Here is a 20,324-nt window from a genome sequence, read left to right as displayed (position 1 = left end):
TTGCAACAGTTCTGAGGTGGGATTCTGAGGTGTTTTCAAGGCTGTTTTGTGGCCCTCATCATCATCTCCCCCGGGACCCCCCTCCTCCTCCTCCTCCCTGTGGGACGGGCAGAGAGGAGTCCCCCCCCCAGGGAGACGCTCGGGAGGGAGGCATCCGCACGGGACGCCTGAGCTGCTTTTCTACACCAGTGGTTCTCAACCTTCTCAGGCCGCGACCCCAAAAATAATCATATTTTAACTGGGGACCCCCCCACCCTGACGAGCACTAAGAGTTGAGGCATTACATTTTGTATAACACGGTTCTATTGTGAAAATAGCAGATCTACACGATCACGAGCATGTAGATCGGCTATTTTCACAATTTTCGCCTCTAATATTTGACAATTTGGCCAATGTTTAATTTGTCATTTTATAGGCATTAAAAAGTCCTTAAATTGTCACTTATGAAATGTGCAGATACCCTCTATGCACTTAAACGTTATGTTGGTTTGTTTACTGTTGAGTGAGAAAACAATGTTGAACATTAAGTTAATCATCTGGGGACCCACCCCAAATAATTTGGGGACCCATGGGGGTCCCGACCCACAGGTTTAGAACCACTGCCCTAAGGGGAAACGTCAGCCACCGCTTGTAACAATCCACCATCTTTTGAGGCCGTCATGACGACAGTCGTACTAAACAGACTACAGTCGTACTAAACAGACTACAGTCGTACTAAACAGACTACAGTCGTACTAAACAGACTACAGTCGTACTAAACAGAGAATGAACGTTGGGCTGGAGAGCCGGCGGGTGTCGGATCACTAGACGACTAAACTAACTACCACCGTCCGTCACTAGAGGGCAGTCTCCTTCAGGTCGTTGAGGTTTGGCATACGAGATCGGGACGGGCGCCTGAAGCCGCCGCCGCCGCCGTGCCCGTTCTGGCCCCCTCCTCCCTTGATGCCCCCCAGCTGCTCCGGGTAGGGGTTGCCCCCGGGGTGCCCCCAGCCGCCCCGCTCCTCCAGACCGGCGGGTACGTGAGGGTACGCCGCTGCCCCCTGCTGGCGGCTCTTCAGCTGCGGCGTGCTGAACCCTGAGTTGAAGATCCCGCTCTTGGCATGCGGGAAGCGCATGTCGGACTGCTGCGGCTGCTGCGGCGCCCCCGTGTGGTTGGAAGAGGACGAGGAGGAGGTGAGGTGCAGGAGCTTGCGCAGGGAGCGCAGCGGCTGATGTGGAGAGAGAGAGAGAGAGAGAGAGAGAGAGAGAGAGAGAGAGAGAGAGAGAGGGAGAGAGAGAGAGGGAGAGAGACAGAGAGAGAGAGAGAGAGAGAGAGAGAGAGAGAGAGAGAGAGAGAGGCATTTACAGCAGTGTTAGATAAAAGAGTGGTTCTCAACCTGTAGGTCTGGACCCCCAGGGGGGTCCTCAAATTATTTTGGGGGGTCCCCAGACTCACTCAACAGTAAACAAACCAACATAACATTTAAGTGTATAGAGGGTATCTGCACATTTCTAAAGTGACAATTTAAGGACTTTTTAATACCTCTAAAATGACAAATTAAACATTGGCCAAATTGTCAAATATTAGAGGCAGAAATTGGGAAAATAGCAGATCTACATGCTCATGTTGCGAGGTGTTGTGAGCATGTAGATCTGCTATGTTCAAACTAGAACCGTGTTATACAAAATGTAATGCCTCAACTCTTAGTGATCGTCAGGGTGGGGGGGGTCCCCAGTTAAAATATGATTATTTTGGGGGTCGCAGCCTGAAAAGGTTGAGAACCACTGAGATTAAAAAATGGATGGTTATTATACCAAAAGAAAGGAAAGGACTGTACCAAACTAGAGGAATCATTCTGGAGGTGCACAGCGTGCTTGGTTCCGGCCGCTTGACGATGTAAAGTTATTTCCACTCCAGACCAGATCAGAAAACCCATAATGATGGTATTGATCCCAGACCAGTTTGGACTCGCTCTTCACTTATCTTATTTTTTCGCTTCAAAACATTTCAAGAATTTAGTCAGGAGAATATTAATAAAACCTGGGAATAATTTTGTTACCAAACGATTTCTTCACCAATGTGTTCGTAAAGGTGTCTAGTAACAGATACCAAACAAAGATTGAAATTCAAAATCCCTAGGAGAATCTTTGACAGCTAGGGCTAATTCTGGGTCTCATTCACTTACTATACACTATACCATAAGGGGAAAAAAATTACTCCCCAGAAAATCTGCTTTAAGTGGGATGTGAGGGGTCTAACTAAGTGTTTTAATTATTCTGAATCTATTGCAAGCATTTGATTTGCACGAAAAACATTCATTGGGCTAAAAACAGCCCCCCCAAAAAAACAATGGTTCAGTGATGAGTCATCACTTTTCACAGTTGTATGGGTTCCATTTTTAGCCCGAGGATTTTTTTTTTTGTGCAAAACAAATGCATGCAATGGATTCAGAATAATTAAAAACACCTAGTTAGCGCCCTCACATCCCACTTAAAGCAGATTTTGTTGGGAGTATTTTTTCCCTTATTGCGACCGTAGGTCGCATTTACTATCAAACCCTGCACAAAGTGTAAGTCCGTCAGTCAGTCTGTCTGTCACACCTCACACGTCACACTCTTGCCCTGCTCATATCTCCGCAACCGTTGCCCCGATCCATGCCAAATTTTGCACACACACTCCTTACCTGCCAAACTACAACCTCCAAGGACCCCCGGAGCTCCAGGGACCCCCAGGTCCCTGGGGGACCCCCAGATGTAAAAAATGACCAAATGTGCTAAACTGACCAAATGACCACCCCAACGGGGCTGCTCACGGGGAATTCCCGGGGACCACCCACTCCTGGTGCTCCAGAACGGATGCAAAAGTGGTGGCGCCCCCAGTGGAGGACCCCCTACACTGCAGCTCACATAAAATGCCGTAACTCCGGCTAGGAGCGACCGGGACAGCCGGGGCCGGTACCTATTCGTCCGCCTTGCCGGCGCGGAGACCCCACCCCTCATTTCTCACATGGCCCTCTTCTAGCGCCACCATGAGGCCGATTCTTGCAAAACACATTTTTGGACACTGCTCCTACAATTTTTGCCCTAAAATCACGCAAATCGGTACACAGTATGTCTACACTCATCCCATCAACATGAATCTCTCCCATATAGCGCCACCTCCAGGCCGATTTTTAAAAACACATTTTTGGACACTGCTCCTACAGATTTTGCCCTAAAATCACGAAAATCACTACACAGTATGTCTACACTCATGTCATCAACATGGATCAGGAAGATTTTGGCAAAACACATTTTTGCCCTATTTGTGGAGATAAGTGACCTACGGTCGCTTATCTCCCGATTAGGGAGTCTTACTGGTAGTATAGTAGTAGCCTAAGTGAATGAGACCCAGAATTACCCTAGCGGTCAAAGATTCTCCAAGAGATTTTGAATTCCAATCTTTGTTAGATATGTTACTACTTACTAGACACCTTTACAAACACATTGGTGACGAAATAGTTTGGTAACAAATGTATTATGATAATATTCCCTGACTAATAGCAATAGGAGGGACACAAGTGTCACAAAACATTTAGCACTTTCTGTCTATGGATTGTTGGCTAAATGTCAGCAGTATTAATGTCATTCTGAATTACAGATCCATAAGGGGGTCCCTACCAGGGACATGCTGGGCCCCTGATTCAGCCCGGGAAAAAGAGTTGTAGAGGCCCCTCGCTATAGAGAGAGATCTCTCTCTATAGCGCTGCTGCTACTCAAAGATTTGCCATTTCAGATCATGACAAGTGACAAGCCAGTGGGACAATTACATTAGTTATATTTCGTCGTTGTCGGGTGGAAACCTTGTATGTCCAAAACTGTTTGTTTTGTATTTATCATTTAATAAATGATTTAAACTAGTGAAAACAGCCGATCTACAAGCACACAACGCCTCGCACCGCGAGACGTTGTGTGCTTGTAGATCTGTAGTTTTCAATACTTTTGTGCAAACAGTTAAATTTTTATTTTTGTGCAAACAGTTAAATGTTTTCCTAATGGCGGCCTGGACCGGCCGGGAATGAACCTGCCGTTCGGGAGTTGTCCCGCTTTTCCCAATGGCCAGCACGTCCCTGGTCCCTACCCTATGTGGCCCCCTGGTAGTCCCCTGGCCACACATTGAGAACCAGTGACAACAGCAGACCTCAGCATTTAAACAAATCCTCCAGGGCGATGTCCGTCTGTCCGTGCCAAGCTCAATATTAGGTCGCCTAAAGTACAGTAAAGTACAGTAAAGTACAGTACAGTACAGTAAAGTACCTACTCTACTACTGTACTGTTTTTCCATGTCGGGTGGAAACCTTGTATGTCCAAAGCCTTCCTTTTTTTGTTATTTTAAAGGATAACTTAATTTTTTAACAAGGGACCAGGGACGTGCTGGCCATTGGGAAAAGCGGGACAACTCCCGAACGGCCGGTTCATTCCCGGCCGGTCCAGGCCGGCCATTAGGAAAAAAATAAAAATAAAATGTCGGCTTTCGTTCCATTCTGGGGGCTGGGCTGCCAACAAAGTAAATCGTCACTGTCGGGCAGAAACCTCGTATCTCCAAGTTTCACATTTATAGATTGTTTTCGCAAAGCAAAGCCCTGCTTCATCATACAAGGCCGTCGCACAAAAGTAGTGAAAACAGCAGATCTACAAGCACATCGGCTGTTTTCACTAGTTTAAATCCTTTTTAAAATTATAAATACAAAACAAACAGTTTTGGACATACAAGGTTTCCACCCGACAACGATGAAATATAACTCATGTAATTGGCCCACTGGCTTGTCACTTGTCATGATCTGAAATGACAAATCTTTGAGTAGCAGCGTTATAGAGAGAGATCTCTCTCTATAGCGCGCAATGAGGGCCTCTCCAACTCTTTTTCCCGGGCTGAATCAGGGGCCCAGCATGTCCCTGAAACAAATCCTCCAGGGGGATGTCCGTCCGTCCGTGTCAAGCTCAATATTTATGAGGTCGCCTAAAGTATAGTAAAGTACCTACTCTACTACTGTACTGTTTTTCCATGTCGGGTGGAAACGTATGTCCAAAGCCTTCCTTTTTTTTGTTATTTTAAAGGACAACTTTGTTTTTTTACAACAAGGGTTCATATTTTAGATAGCCATAAGAGAAAAGAAAAGATGAGTGTTAAAATGTTTTCATTTACTGCTTTCTATGGTTTTAGTGATTTTAACGATTTTGATTTGCATGCATGCCCCCAGGTTAAGGGCACGCATGCAAGTGGCTAAATATGTATTTTTAGACACAATAAGCCCATTCCCAAGATGCACTGCAATCTTTCATGGGCAGATGTGACTTATGGGGGCTGGTGTAAATAGTAACAAAGAAATTGCCAGCATATTGGGTCTAAAAATACACATTTAGCCACTTGTACGCATGCCCCCACACTCTGAAATCAAAATACTAAAATCGCTAAAATAGAAAGCAGTAAATGAAAACATTTTAACACTCATCTTTTCTTTTCTCTAAAATATGAACCCTTGTTGTAAAAAAAAAACAAAGTTGTCATTTAAAAATGATTTAAAGTTGTGAAAATAGCCAATCTACAAGCACACAACGCCTTGCGACGCGAGTCGTTGTGTGCTTGTAGATCTGCTATTTTCACTACTTTTGTGCAACACTTTTGTATGATGAAGCAGGGTTTTAATTTACCAAAAGACATAGAAATGTGAAACTTGGAGATACGAGGTCTGGGCCTGACAGTGATGTGTTAGTGTTCGTGGTGGAACTGTTTCACTGTTTCCACATTCACCACGGCAGTAGAACGCTGCCTCAGCTCTTTCTGTTTCTTCACTCTTTCTGGGCCAATATATAATGAGCTCTACGTGATTCTAACCTGCATTTGGGGAGGGAGTGAGTGTGCAGTCTGCTGACTGAGGATGGATGGATGGATGGATGGATGGATGGATGGATGGGGGGAGGTGTACTGTGTTCCACAGCCTGACTGGGAGTCTAGGATGCTTGGAGAGTAGAACAGGGGGATCTGTAACTTTTTCAGGTCAAGGACCCCCAAATTGATAGGTAATAATCGGCCAGGGACCCCTTTCTGAAAAGATTTTGGGGGTGGATCATGTCCTGATTTCTGGGAGTGCATATCTTGTCTGTGATTTTTTATAATAATTGAAGGATCTACAAATGGATGAATTATTTATGTCTATTTATGGGTGCTAAGAAATGTGGCGGGGTGCAGCCTGTTGACAGCTTGTAGATCTGTTCGGAACGAGACAGTGGCGACAACTCCATTCACTCCAGCTCAGTTCCTCTGACTAACGGTAGTTGGCAGGAAATTCCACTGAATCCACCAACGGTATCAGACAACGGATGTCTGCGCACCGCGGACGTGATTTATCCTGACACAACGTTAACAACTCCCCCACAGGTACAACCGTCAGCGGGAGAGGTTTCCATTGTGAAAGTGCGGCAGGTGTACATTAATCATTAACCAAATGAACTGACATGAGACAGAAAGCATCTGTGTCACGTAACCACTTTAACCATTATTTTTTAATACTTTAGCTATTTTGAAAAAAAACCAAATTGAATTCTTTGAATATAATATTTTTGACTCAGATATTTGCTTCTGGGGGTCCCTGGGACAACATATTTTGAGATGGGGGTCCGCGGTCAAATACATATAATTCCAGGGGTCCTCGACATTAAAAACTTTGAGCACCACAGATAAAGAAACATTAAGTTTTTCAGAAAACCATTAGGATTTAAAATTTTCTTCTGGGGGTCCCTGGCACAAAATCCTTTCAGTTTGGGGGTCCTTGACATGACAGTGTTTATTGGGAAGCACTGGTTTTAACCCATTTAGCCGAGTGTGCGCTGTGAGCTTGTAGATCGGCTAATTTTGAAAAATTTTGAAACTTTGAATTCTGACCCGATTCTATAAGTGTCTTTTGAATCCTTCTAAGGTTTTTTGAAAAACCTATGTTTCTATGTCAGCAATCTGGCCAGCCATCGTCAAAGAAAAGGTCCTTTTCACTTAAATGGAGCTCAGTTAGTCTGTTCTTGAGAGACTACTATGTCAGTGGTTTTCAAAACTTTTCGTGTGAAGGACCCCTGTAAAAAAATATTCATATCTCAAAATATTATAGTTCCAAGGACCACCCAGAAGCAAAATCTGAGTTACAAAAATATATTCAAAGATTTGCACACATTTTCACGACTTTTTTTCAAAAATAGCAGATCTACAAGCTCACAGTGCGGCACTCGGTGCCGCGCTGTGAGCTTGTATATCTGCTATTTTTCAACAGTTGAAGTGGTCAATAATTCTAGGCCTAAATGTTGGAGTACCTGAGAGTGAGATTCTGACAGTTTCTCGGGCTGCCAGTCGTTGTCTCGGTCTCGGTCCCTGGACTGGTCCCGCTCCCGGCTCTTGTCCCGGCTGCGGTGGCGTCCGCTCTGGTGGCCCGAGGACCGCGACGACTTCTGCATGTGATCCGCCGCGTCGCCACCGCCGCCCTGCTGCCACCAAACCACACCACACACAGAGAGAGAGAGAGTCAACGTCAAAATGTCCTGACCCAAACTATAACACACACACACACACACACACACACACACACACACACACACACACACACACACACACACACACACACACACACACACACACACACACACACACACACACACACAGAGCATGCACCCCTGAGCACAGCCCTAACCCAAACAGGTGAGACTCTACAATTCAGCGTTTCTCAAACTGCCACATTTCAAGGTCTCCCCTTAACTCTGACAGTGTACAAATGGAACCAAATGGACCCATTAGGGTTCATTTGGTTCCATTTGTACACTGTCAGAGTTACAGACTTGTAAGGGTCAATTTAGACCCCCCTAAAGGAACCCACAGAGTCCCTGGAATCCACTTTGAGAACCACTGCTGTACATATAATCTTCATCTTAACTCATAAGACTGCCACATGACGAGTTTGACGAGAAGTAGAGGTTTGTCCATCGCGCTGATGAGTTTGACAAGTTATTTGTTTTATTTCATTTAATTGAAAGTCGCCATGGTGCGGAACGCTCTAGCTCTAGACTGAACCGGAAGCAGTCAGTAGGCCGGATAAAAAAGGAGTACCGCATGCGACAAGACGCACAAATCGAACTGGGTTCGATCGGGGGAAAAAAACGCTCTGCCGCAGCCACCTGCCGCATGGCAAATTCGGAGCCGGTGTGCGTCCGTGCAGGGGAAAAAAAACGCGTCTGTGTGCAAAGCCCTTTAATCTCTCTGCGCCTCTGAGTGTTCATCCACGCCTGGGCGGCCCCTCATCTCTCTTTCCCCCAGTTCATTATACCTGGGACATGCTGTTAGACATGGAGCTGGGGATTAGTAGTATTTGATCATACTAATCACACACATCTACTGAAGTCACAACTCACTCACCAGACCCACGTGATTACTCATGAATAAAATCTTTTTGATCTATCCAATTTTATCCAATAACTCTTTAGTCTTAACTTGTTAGCTTTTGCAACACCTACAAACTTGACAGTGCGTAGGAGTTGTACTGTAGATGGATCTGGCTGGTTTAATTCTGTATTTGAATAACACATCACCATAATCTATCCTGAAACGATTAGACACCCTTGAAGATGATTTTGGATTAAAACACAAACAAATAAAATCAAGAGTTGATTAATGTGGTTGTTAATGCATGCATCAGCACATGGTTTACACATGGAGTTAGAGAGATGAGCAGAAACCCTGTATATCCATATTTCAACCCTTTCTTCTTAGTTTTTGAATGAATTAAAGCTCAACTTTGCTGTACCACAGTGTCCCATAAAAGTAGTGAAAATAGCCGATCAGTGTGAGCTTGTTGATCTTGTAGGTTGGGCAAAGAAATAAGAGAGTAGTGGTGGGAAAGTACTCGGATCTTTACTCAAGTAAAAGTATCAATACTATAATGCAGAAATACTATAATGCAGAAATATTTGTTACTAGTAAAAGTCTGGTATTCAGAATTTATTTTAGTAAAAGTATAAAAGTATTTCCATCAAAATGTACTTAAAGTAAAAATAGTACTAGTAGCCTATTAATACATCATGAAGTAGCCATCTTTCATTTCAAATTGTTTTCAAAAAGTATAAAATACTAATTTGAAAATAGCAGATCTACAAGCTCACAGTGTAGTAGAGTCTAAGTATTGGAAACTGGAAATACTCAAGTAAGAACAAATACCAACCTCAAAATTATACTTAAGTAGATTTCTTAAGTACATTTACTTAATTACTTTATACCATTCATGAGTATTATTCGATCTACTGGCTTGAAGGCCTGTCTTGTGAAATGTGTTTCAAGTATTGACAGACAGTTGACAGCTAGTGGGGGAGTGGTTGGGGGAGTGGTTAGAGGTGGGGTTAACTACTATGTCACTCCCATTGTCTGGGGCCTGGAAAAGGTGTTAAAATGAGAAACCTTTGATGGGCATTTTCTCTCCTTTGCTGTTTCTGGATCAACAAGATTCAAATGACTATTATATACTATTATGACTTAACCCAACATTTATTTTCCACGGTTTTGGACATACAAGGTTTCCACCCAGACGGACGGACGAACGGACGGCAACGTGTTAGAGACAGTAAGAACATTGTGTTGTACCATGGGGGAGGGCAACAGGGGGAGGACTCGCATGGAGGAGCTATGCTTTATGCTAGTCTTTGAGCTAAAGAGGGGGAAAAGGGGTTTCTTGATGACGGGATGACCTCCCTCTGCGTTCTCCATCTGCAATATAAGAGCAACGTGACTGCACACAGGAGAGGAAGGAATACACTGTGACACACAGAGGGGTAGGAATACACTGTGACACACAGAGGGGAAGGAATACACTGTGACACACACAGGGGAAGGAATACACTGTGACACACAGAGAGGAAGGAAAACACTGTGACACACAGAGAGGAAGGAATACACTGTGACACACACAGGGGAAGGAATACACTGTGACACACAGAGGGGAAGGAAAACACTGTGACACACACACAGGGGAAGGAATACACTGTGACACACAGAGGGGGAGGAATACACTGTGACACACAGAGGGGGAGGAATACACTGTGACACACAGAGGGGAAGGAAAACACTGTGACACACAGGAGAAGAAGGAATACACTGTGACACACAGAGGGGAAGGAATACACTGTGACACACAGAGAGGAAGGAATACACTGTGACACACAGAGAGGAAGGAAAACACTGTGACACACAGAGAGGAAGGAAAACACTGTGACACACAGAGGGGAAGGAATACACTGTGACACACAGAGAGGAAGGAAAACACTGTGACACACAGAGGGGAAGGAATACACTGTGACACACAGAGAGGTCTGCACAGGTTGGGAGGCAACTGTTAACTCACTCACTACCAATGACGAGTTATGACAAGCTATTTTAACACTCTGAGTGCCTTAAACGTCCCCACGCTACGGAGCGGTTAGATTTATTAACAGTTCTACTGCCAGATTTATTATTTATTTATTGGGGCTGGTGCCAGCAAAAAGCAGCGTACCTTTGCGATGTTATAGAAAAAGATCTATTGATTATTTACAAACTTTTTTTTTCATTGGATCTATTATACGTGTACTTTAGCCAAGCTGGCGGCAGAGGGCAGCCTTATGCAAAGAATGGATGTGAATTGGGCCACTCCGCTTGCCGTCCATTCAGAGCATAGAAATGCATTTCTAGATCAGATCCACAGAAAACAGCCAGGAAGTGATTTGGGACTCTATTATTGTTTATGGGCGGTGGAAATTTTAGAGCAGCGTTACGGGAGATGTTTTTACTGTACACGGCGGCGCGACCAGTTATCAGCTTACAGTCAACAAAAGTAAGTAAAAGAACAAGCGTTTGAAATGGCAGTGAGCTAGGGTCAAAATTGGGGCTAACGGGAACGTCCGAAGCAGTAAAAGAGTTAACGAGTAGCATAACAGTATAAGTGGCATCTACTGGTAGAATGGCATTTTCAACTGTCTGTTTCGGTTTTGTAACATCCCTGAACAAATCGTGGTGTTCATTAGGGTGTGGGCTGGTCATCTTGGACCCGTGAAGACCTTTACCCTGAAAGGGCACAACACGGACAGGGTTGGATATGCTTGTTTGAGGAGGATTGCTGGGGGATCCTCCATTTACAAGACCATTCACCAATCACAACTCGTCACAATACCAGGCGTTTGCGAACTTGTGAGATTGTAGATTGCTTCGACAAATCCAACTCTGGACGTTACATATGGTTCCACACATGTACGTATGTGACAGACAGTGGTGACAGGCTGACATACTGTACGGAGATGCTTGTCTCACTGACTCTCACTAAGGGGCCCTTTTCCACCAAAAGAACCTTGGTTCCAGAACCAGTGCCGGTTCAACTTTCTTGGAACCTTGGTTCGTTCTTGCGAACCGGCTTGCGTTTCCACCAGATTGAACCATGATTGAACCAGAGGAACCAAGGATGTTGTGGTTCCCGTTCGGAACCAACCTTTACGGTTCGGAACCAACTCCGGTTCTCGGTGGAAAAGCTCACCTCTGCTTCATCCCATAGGCGGGAGAAAGAACCAGAACCGGTTCTTTGCCGTTGGAAAAGGCCCCTAAGAGTGGCATACTGTCTGTCACTCTGTACTGGAGTATGTTATACATTATACAATGCATCACTCTGTACTGGAGTATGTTATACATTACACAATGCATCACTCTGTACTAGAGTATGTTATACATTACACAATGCATCACTCTGTACTGGAGTATGTTATACATTACACAATGCATCACTCTGTACTAGAGTATGTTATACATTACACAATGCATCACTCTGTACTAGAGTATGTTATACATTACACAATGCATCACTCTGTACTAGAGTATGTTATACATTACACAATGCATCACTCACTCACCTGCTGGGACTTCTTCTTCTTCTTCTTTATTGCTCTGAAGAAGCCCTGCTTTTCCTTCTCCTTGGACGGCTCAGGAGGGCTCAGGACCCCCGGCTCCGGACCAGGCCTGGAGGAGAGAAACAAAGGCATCCAAAATGGCATCACTTGGTAGTGTAGGTAACAAGAGTCTGAGGGGTTTCAGGAACCGTTACCCATTTTAACACCTGGAGTGCCTAACACATAGCCTCGCAACAGCCAGACTCTCCAAAAGGACATGGGGGTCCGCCATGTTTGTTTACTAAATGCGAGAGCTGCAGCAGCCGCTCGACCAATCAGGAGCGGTGTGAGGCGGGTTCGCTCGAAATGCAGCCTTTTGATTGGAAATTGAGAACCTATTTCTCATAAAGAGACTCGATGGGAGGAGTACCAGACCGAGAAAGGAAGCACATTGGTGATGACGTAACTCGGGATGGCTTGCGAGGCTACCTAACACATTCCCACACGTGTTAGGGTTCGAACACACTGCCCGACTTTTTGAGCCCATTATGCTGTCACCAACCACTTTTGGCGCTCGCCAACAAAACCGCTCATCTGCCGCAAGATCGGACTTTGCTCGCCAAGGTTTTGCTCGTTTTGTGTGAAAGGCACTGCGAGAAGATCTGGCCGCGATTATAGCGCACGGAGATCCCTCCGCTAGCGTGCGCAGATATAAAAAGCTAGATGCCTCATTGGCCGCTGCAGTTCATTGGAGCGACGAGCAACAACTGGAGAGCGGAGACCACGCTGCCAGTCATGTGACTACTGGCCAATCACAACTTTTCCGTGATCAATCCATCCATTTCCTGATGATGAGCGGGTGCACAGCTCAGCTGTTCTTACAGGCTGCGTACGTAAAGGCCCGCCCCCACCTGCCTCTGTATGTGTGTGTGTGTGTGTGTGTGTGTGTGTGTGTGTGTGTGTGTGTGTGTGTGTGTGTGTGTGTGTGAGTGAAAATATTATATATTTGACGATTTGGCCTATTTGGTTTTAAAAGGTACTTAAAAACAATTAAATTATAACATTAGAAGTTTGCACTATAGAACAAGGTGTGTATGTGCCATCCCGTCAGATACGAACTCAGACATTTTGGAATGCCTTGCCTGAAGAGATAAGGCTTTGCGGACTAAAATCCCTTCAAAAATCCGTTTTCAGTGTGATCATTGAACATTTCAGGTACTGGAAATGTCATTTTATGAGAGAAAGGTGAGCAGACACCAGTGCAAATGGGCATTGTTATAATGTACACACATGCCAATGACATGTTGCGAGTGATATCAGACAATAGCCGTAGCCTAAATAATGTGAAAGCGCCACAGAGATAACGAGATAAAGTATTTAGATACACAGACAGGGATCTCAGAGTGACATATACAGAAGAGAGACAGACAAATTCAGGGAGAGGACAGAGACAGAGGGGAAAAGAGAGAGAGAGAGGGAGGGAAAATGTTGCGCTGGGCGGTGTCCCTCGAAAGAGAGCTGAAGCAGCCGCAAACAGGAGAGATTTATTGTTGCGCAGTGCCAGTGGGGTACATGGTGTACCACTTTGGAGGGCTTCATCACGGGACGAGCCACAACATGGATTACATTGAGGTGCACGTCTTAAACACAGTGTCTATGGTCTGGATGACGTTGCCTCCAGTGACAGCCGGGAGAAGGGAAGGTCCCCTCGAGGTCCCCCCCTTGCGCTGGGGCCACACAGCTGAGCTTATAGGAGATACGATCTACATCTGGGGGGGGGATGGTGAATTGTAAAATAACAGAGGGTGATGACAAATGGTTTACCGTCAATGGGGATTTCCATGACAACCTTCTTTATGCATTTGATGTTGACCATCACAGATGGTTCAAACCAGAGACTTCCGGGAGTCTTCCGGAGGGGAGGAAAGACCACTCGACCTGTGTCTCTGGGAAGGTCATGTACATACATGGAGGACGGACCCAGACTAGACGCACCAATGACATGTACAAGTTGGACACCAACACAATGCTCTGGTCTTTAATCAACACCAGAGGCACTCCACCACCTGCTTCCCTACGTCACTCTGCCACCGTCATCGGGACAAAGATGTTTGTATTTGGGGACAAGAAGAACTACACTAATGTGAGAGTATTTGATACAGAGACCAACTGCTGGCTGAGCACACCTTCTGCACAGCTTCACCCAGAAGTACGATATCATCATTTCGCCTTTTCCTACAATGGAGAGCTGTACATATCTGGTGGCTACAACGTTGTTCTGAAAAAGCACCTCGGTGATCTGTGGAAATTCAATCCAAAGACCTTCGCCTGGAAAAAGGTTGAGCCCAAGGGAGAAGGACCGAATTGGGGCGGTAGTAGTATTTCCTGTTCCAAGGTGGGAGATCAAATCCTAATCTTTGGATATGGATCCATCGGTCATAATTTACAGATCTTACACTTAAGTCCTAGTCTGAAGACATTGTGCAAGCTAGCAGTTATTCAGTACGGTCTGGAGAAGTCTGGACTCCCACACAACATCAGGTGGGAACTGGAAGCCATGACAGAAACAAAGGAAAAATCAACCAAGTAAAGGAAAAGAAAATGCAAGCTCACAAATAAATACATAAATAAATAAATAAATAAATAAATAAATAAATAAATAAGTAGAAATGCACTCTGTCGAGGTGCCAACTTGCGCCTCAAGCTCAAGCAGGTCACACATGGTCTACTTGTGCGCAAGCAGAGCGCGCCACGAGGTGTGCGCTGCTGGCCTCATGTCCCTGATGTCTTCGCCCGTTACTGAAGACATTACCAAGAGCACTCTTATATGCCCAACTCTGCTGACATCATCACCAGGAATGCTGGTCCCTCATTGGCTGGAGGGCTGTAGGGAGACATACATATATACATACATATATACAAACATTCCCAGAATCCCAGCCGTTTCAGGGCTACGGTCTTCAAAAAATCACACCCAATGTGAAGTGAGCGGTGGTCGTGCTTGCATAACGTCTTCAGACTAGGATTTGAGTCTAGGACATACAGGCTATGCTACACACACACGTTTTGCTATGGCAAAACGCTGAGGAAAAAGGCTATAGACACACGCACAGCCACTTTAAGGAGCGGTTTACCACCGCTGAAAAACCCAGTTGCTTACATACATACCCAGCTGATTACAGTACTCTGCTTGAGCAAGAAAATAGAACTGCACTCTGTCGAAGTGCCAACTTGCGCCTCACGTACAAGCGGGTCACACATGGCCTACTTGTGCGCAAGCAGAGTGCTCCACGAGGTGTGTGCTGCTGGCCTCATGTCCCTAATGTCTTCGCCTTGGTAATGAAGACATTACCAGCACTCTTATATAGCAAACTCTGCTGACATCATCACCAGGAATGCTATGAATCCCAGCCATTTCAGGGCTACAGTCTTCAGAAAACCCAGTCACCTACATACATACCCAGACAATTACAGTACATGCACGCTTTGCTTACGCAAGTCACTAGAACTACACTCTGGTGCGCTCACCACTGACATCACCAGTGGCATCACCAGGAATGCTGACCCCTCATTGGCTGCTAATGATGACGTTGCCAGAAATGCTGGTCCCTGATTGGGCTACGGGCTTAAACACACACAGACACCGGCATACCTACATCAGGGGTAGAGAAACTGTCATTAGAACACGGAGGGTTCCCGAAAGGTTCCCCAGTTCGATCCTGGGCTCCCCCAGAGTTAGTGTCGAAGAGTCCTTGAGCAAGACTCTGAATCCCTAGTTGCTCCCGGTGAGCAGGTTGGTGCCTTGCACGGTTTCCTCTGCCATCGGTGTATGAATGTGTGTGATTGGGTGAATGTAATGCACAATCTCCGTAAAGCGCCTTGGACCCTGGTGTACAACATATATCTTTTTTACTGTTGTCGTTTGTGCCAGGAAGTAGGCCATATCTAGGCCTGATGCAGCCATGCTTCAGTTGACTTAATACCTGAACATTTTTTGAACTGGTTTTTCCCTCTGGTTTTAACCAGACATAGCCAGATGTTGGAGCTATATAGCTCCTGTTCCAGTTTTTTGAAGTGGTGAAAACCTCTTCCAATGAATGGCTTAGTGTGTATCACGCCCATATATGGTCATTTCAGTCCAGAATGAACAGGCTTTTTCAAAAACAGAATGTCCGTTTAATTACCATATATGGTGATCTCAGTCCAGAATGAACAGAGTTTTTCAAAAACACAATGTATGTTACCTTATGTCCATATATGGTCACTCCAGGCCAGAATGAACAGGTTTTTCCTGTCCCGTACGTGCAAAATATCAGTCCAGAATGAATAGGTTTTTTCAAAAAGCAAAATGTGTGTCCCATGTCCATATATGGTCATTTCAGTTCAGTAGGCTTTATATGTCCTGTACATCCAGAATATGTGTGTGGTGTCCCTCCCGGCCTTCAGGGTTTATGAGACTGTTTTCCAGAATCTATATATTTTTTAAACCTATTATACCAACTGTCATACCGGCTCTCCAAATACATTCAGAATAGAGGTTTTATCTGTCCACCGCTTCACTTCGAACCAAGGTTTTTTTTTTTTCTTCCTTATGAAAGTTACAGGAATCCATATGGTGTGTGGTACGAGCTGTAGGCTTACCTTAAACACAATCATCATCGTTTAGTTATGAATGTCTGTCTGCCTTCAAGGGCTTTTGGGGAGAAACTAAGCTGACTCAAGTTCAGCGATGCAAAGCTCGGCCAACATCTTTGCACAAAGAATCCAACATTTGTTGTATTATGACCAGTGTCACATTGGCCTAGCTTCACGGGACGCTTAACTAAATGCGCTTAGCACATGAATAGCACCACTCACTTCACAATAAGTGTGATTTCTCCCTCCCCCTTATATTTTCCTTATCCCTTATAGTTCCTGACATATAGTTGTCTTTGTGGATTTGTCTTTGCATTATTGATTCTTCTTTCAAGCACTTTGTGACTCTGTCCATAAAAATCGCTTCATACAAACAAGCCAGTGCATGGGCTAATCATGTGATGTCTCTCTGCTCTGTGGGCTGGTGCTACTGCAGGATGCCTGATATCTAAATGTAACGACATTCTGGCAAGTCCCGGAAAGACGCGCTGTGATTGGCCAGGTGTCATTTGAATGGCTGCCTCGCAAGGCTACCCTACTAATACAGACTGAATGCCGTTTCCAGCACCTGCCTCCATGGCTTAGTGGATTGGTCTCTATGATTCCAATCCATGCACCCCGGATTCATATCCCGGTCGTGCCACTTTTTCTCGCTACACCCCAAGGAGGTTAGGTTTAGGGTTAGAGTTGGTTGTCGAAAAGATAACATGTAGACATAGCGACAATGTGGCTCAAAGGGACTGTAGTGCCTTGGACTGCTGCAGGCCAATCACACACTGCCAGGGTCAACTGGTCTCCCGGCATGTGCACTTAAACCTCTCCAACTGATCCAAAATGCCACGGCACGACTGGTCTTCAACCAGCCTAAGTTCTCACATGTCTCCCCCCTTCTCCGCTCCCTCCACTGGCTCCCGGTTGCGGCTCGCACTGAATACAAAACACTGATGCTGACCTTCAAAGCAGCCAAAGGTATGGCTCCTCCATACCTCCAAAACCTGATCAACCCCTACAACCCCACCCGTTCACTTAGATCAGCCAACACAGGGATGCTGACAGAACCCTCGCTAAAAAAGCCAACACAGGGATGCTGACAGAACCCTCGCTAAAAAACCCAGGGCAAAAATCCACTCGTCCGAGACAGTTTGCCCTCCTGGCCCCCAAGTTGTGGAATAAACTCCCTGTCGCACTTAGAACAACGGACTCACTCGCTAGCTTTCGCCGTGGACTGAAGGCTCACCTTTTCAGACTCCACCTAAACCCTTAGCACTACTGAAACACTCAATGACCATACATGAAGCTAGTTAGCATTTGTTTTTAGGTAACCTTTTTCTTTTTTTCTTTACGGATTATATTGTTTTTTTTCTAGGTCGATATTCATATGTATTTGTTATATTGCTGTTGATGTACTGACATATTATCTTGTTTATTATAGTGATGTTTTATCTGCTTATTATAAGTCGCTTTGAATTAAAAGCGTCTGCTAAATGCCTAAACTGTAAACTGTAGGGTGGGGCTTGCCAGATTGTCGTTACCCCACCCTAAAATATACTGTAACTTTCCTAAAATGGTAGCAAAACATAAATAAAATGAAAAGAAAAAGAAAGTCGGCCCACCAGGCATATACACACTGCGAGTGGATTGGCGTGTATCGAGGGCCTGCGAGCGCAAGCCCGCGTCTTCACTATTCATCGTTTGCCTGTGGTCAACTTTCAGCAACCCCTCTCCCCAAAAATGGCCAAACGAAAGGTGAACTCTGAAAACAGGGGTCTTCAAGCCCTTTTATTATCCCAGTGCATGACGGAGGACAATTTCACGATAAATTAAATCTCCACGATACAATGTTTTTTATCACGAAGTGAGCTCCTCCCTACATGTTGTTGTAGAAGGTGCTGCTACCACTTTGTTTTGTGACTCCTTTTTCCTTCACTGCATGGATCATGGTGACATCACTACCTAGTGACATCACAGCCATGCCAAAAGGAGATCCAGAAATCCTGGCCATCATTATACCATATATGGTGTTGTTTATCTCTGTCTGTTTGCTTTAGTGCTGAGCCCGGAGAGTCACTGGGATGTCGTTTTTGAGCGATGCTCCTGGAAGGAGCTAAGCTCCAACATCTGGCTCTATCTGCTCTGAAGTTTCTGGCCTACATCTGGCCTACTTCTGGCCTACATCTGGCCTACATCTTGGCACAAAGCGAAAGAAGTTTGTTGTAGGCCCAGGATCACACTGGCTAAGCCTTGAGGGCAAGCTTCAAGGTACGCTTTATATTAATTCATGGATAGCACCGCTCACTTCACACTAGGTGTGATTTTCTCATTTTATTTTGTTACTCATGGCTGCCAGTTCCCACCTGATGTTGTGTGGGAGTCCAGACTGTTCCAGACCGTACTGAATGACTGCTAGCTTGCATAACGTCTTCAGGCTAGGACTCAAGTCTAAGACATACAGGTCATCAGGTGTTTTGTCTCCTCCAAAGAAGATGATACGATCTCCCACCAAGCAACAGCACATCTTATACGTCGGAGGCGACCCTTTCCCGTTGGCCTCAACCCTCTTCCAGCAGAAGGTCTCTGGACTGAATTTCCACAGATCCTTGAACTTCCGTTTACATGAGTAGCGACTTATGTACAGCTCTCCATTGTAGGCAAAGGCAGAATGCTCCCTGGGCACTCCTGGAAGCTGTGCAGAAGGTGTGTTCAGCCAGCAGTTGGTCTCTGTGTCAAACACTATGATGTGGTCGTACCTGCTCCACCCCCCACCCACAGATACAAAAATCTTTGTCCCGATGATGGTGGCAGAGAGACACCATGAAGAAACAAAGAGTGGAGTACCTTTGGTGTTAATTAAAGACCAGACCATTGTGGTGGTGTCCAACTTGTAGAGATTAATGAGTCTAGCCGTGGGCCGTCCTTCAAGAATATACATGACCTTCCCCAAGACACAGGCTGCGTGGTTCTCCCTCCCTGCTGGAACAGTCCCAGAAACCCTTGGTTTGAACCATCTGTGGGTGTCGACACCAAATCCATAAAGCCCTTTGCAGTAAGGACGCCCTCCCCAGAGGTAGACAGTATCTTCAATCAGCACAGCCGTGTGGCCCTGGCGCCAGGAGGGAACCTCAAGGTGACGTTCTCCTCTTCCAGATGTCACCTCAAGGTGACGTTCTCCTCTTCCAGATGTCACCTCAAGGTGACATTCTTCTCTTCCAGATGTCTCCGGGGGCAACGTTGTCCAGCGCAAAGACACTGTGTTGAAGATGTGCACACCAATCTGATCACTGTCCTCGACACTGTCTCCTCCAAAAGCATACACCTTCTGTCCAACTGTCACCGCAGGGTTCCTGCATCCCTGCGGTGACGAAGGGTTCCTGCATCCCTTCATTCCTTTCAGATGGATCGTCCAGCAGAACATTCCTACACACCAGAACCAACGTGGATGTAACCGGATTCACCAAGTGTGCTCCTCTGTAAAAGAATGCAGTACTGCTATGTACCGTTGTCTCTTATACTGTATGAGTTCGGTGTCACAAACTTCCCGCAAGGTTTGACCAATCCGCAAAGCTAATGGGTCAGGGCTCAGCCAATCGAGGAAGCTTGTGCCTTATCAAATTATCACCACTAGAGATTTACGCCTGCTCCTCCCGTTTTATAGTAAGATAGTATGATGTCACATTTTATAGTAAGATAGTGTGATGTCACATGAAACTTGACAAACATCATGGAGATTGGCCCATTTATAGCCTGGTTGGCTGAAAGGTCTTGTGAAGCTCACCAATACATCAATCCTCAAGATCTTG

General features: G+C 45.4%; 1 protein-coding gene across 10 annotated transcripts in view; it reads right to left on the bottom strand.

Annotated features, from left to right (window-relative positions):
* Positions 1-825: 825 nt before the first annotated feature.
* The window catches only part of LOC308291649 (cyclin-dependent kinase-like 5), a 204,169-nt gene continuing 184,670 nt past the window's right edge, over positions 826-20,324 (bottom strand). For 6 of the 10 annotated variants that reach the window (XM_080733710.1, XM_080733714.1, XM_080733715.1 and 3 more), the window contains 4 exons: positions 11,917-12,022; positions 9,629-9,751; positions 7,318-7,488; positions 826-1,208 (listed from right to left, as the gene is read on the bottom strand). In XM_080733710.1, coding sequence (XP_080589836.1) covers positions 837-1,208; positions 7,318-7,488; positions 9,629-9,751; positions 11,917-12,022 — 772 coding nt within the window. In that variant the 3' untranslated portion in view covers positions 826-836. The remainder of the gene's footprint in view (positions 1,209-7,317; positions 7,489-9,628; positions 9,752-11,916; positions 12,023-20,324) is intronic. The other 4 variants (XM_080733717.1, XM_080733719.1, XM_080733713.1 and 1 more) reach the window with 3 other exon arrangements.

Source organism: Nannobrachium achirus, assembly GCF_963921795.1.
Source record: "Nannobrachium achirus genome assembly, chromosome: 1".
Classification (NCBI taxonomy): Eukaryota; Metazoa; Chordata; class Actinopteri; order Myctophiformes; family Myctophidae; genus Nannobrachium; species Nannobrachium achirus.
Note: the sequence above shows the minus strand (reverse complement) of the source record. Positions and strands in the feature narration are given on the sequence as shown.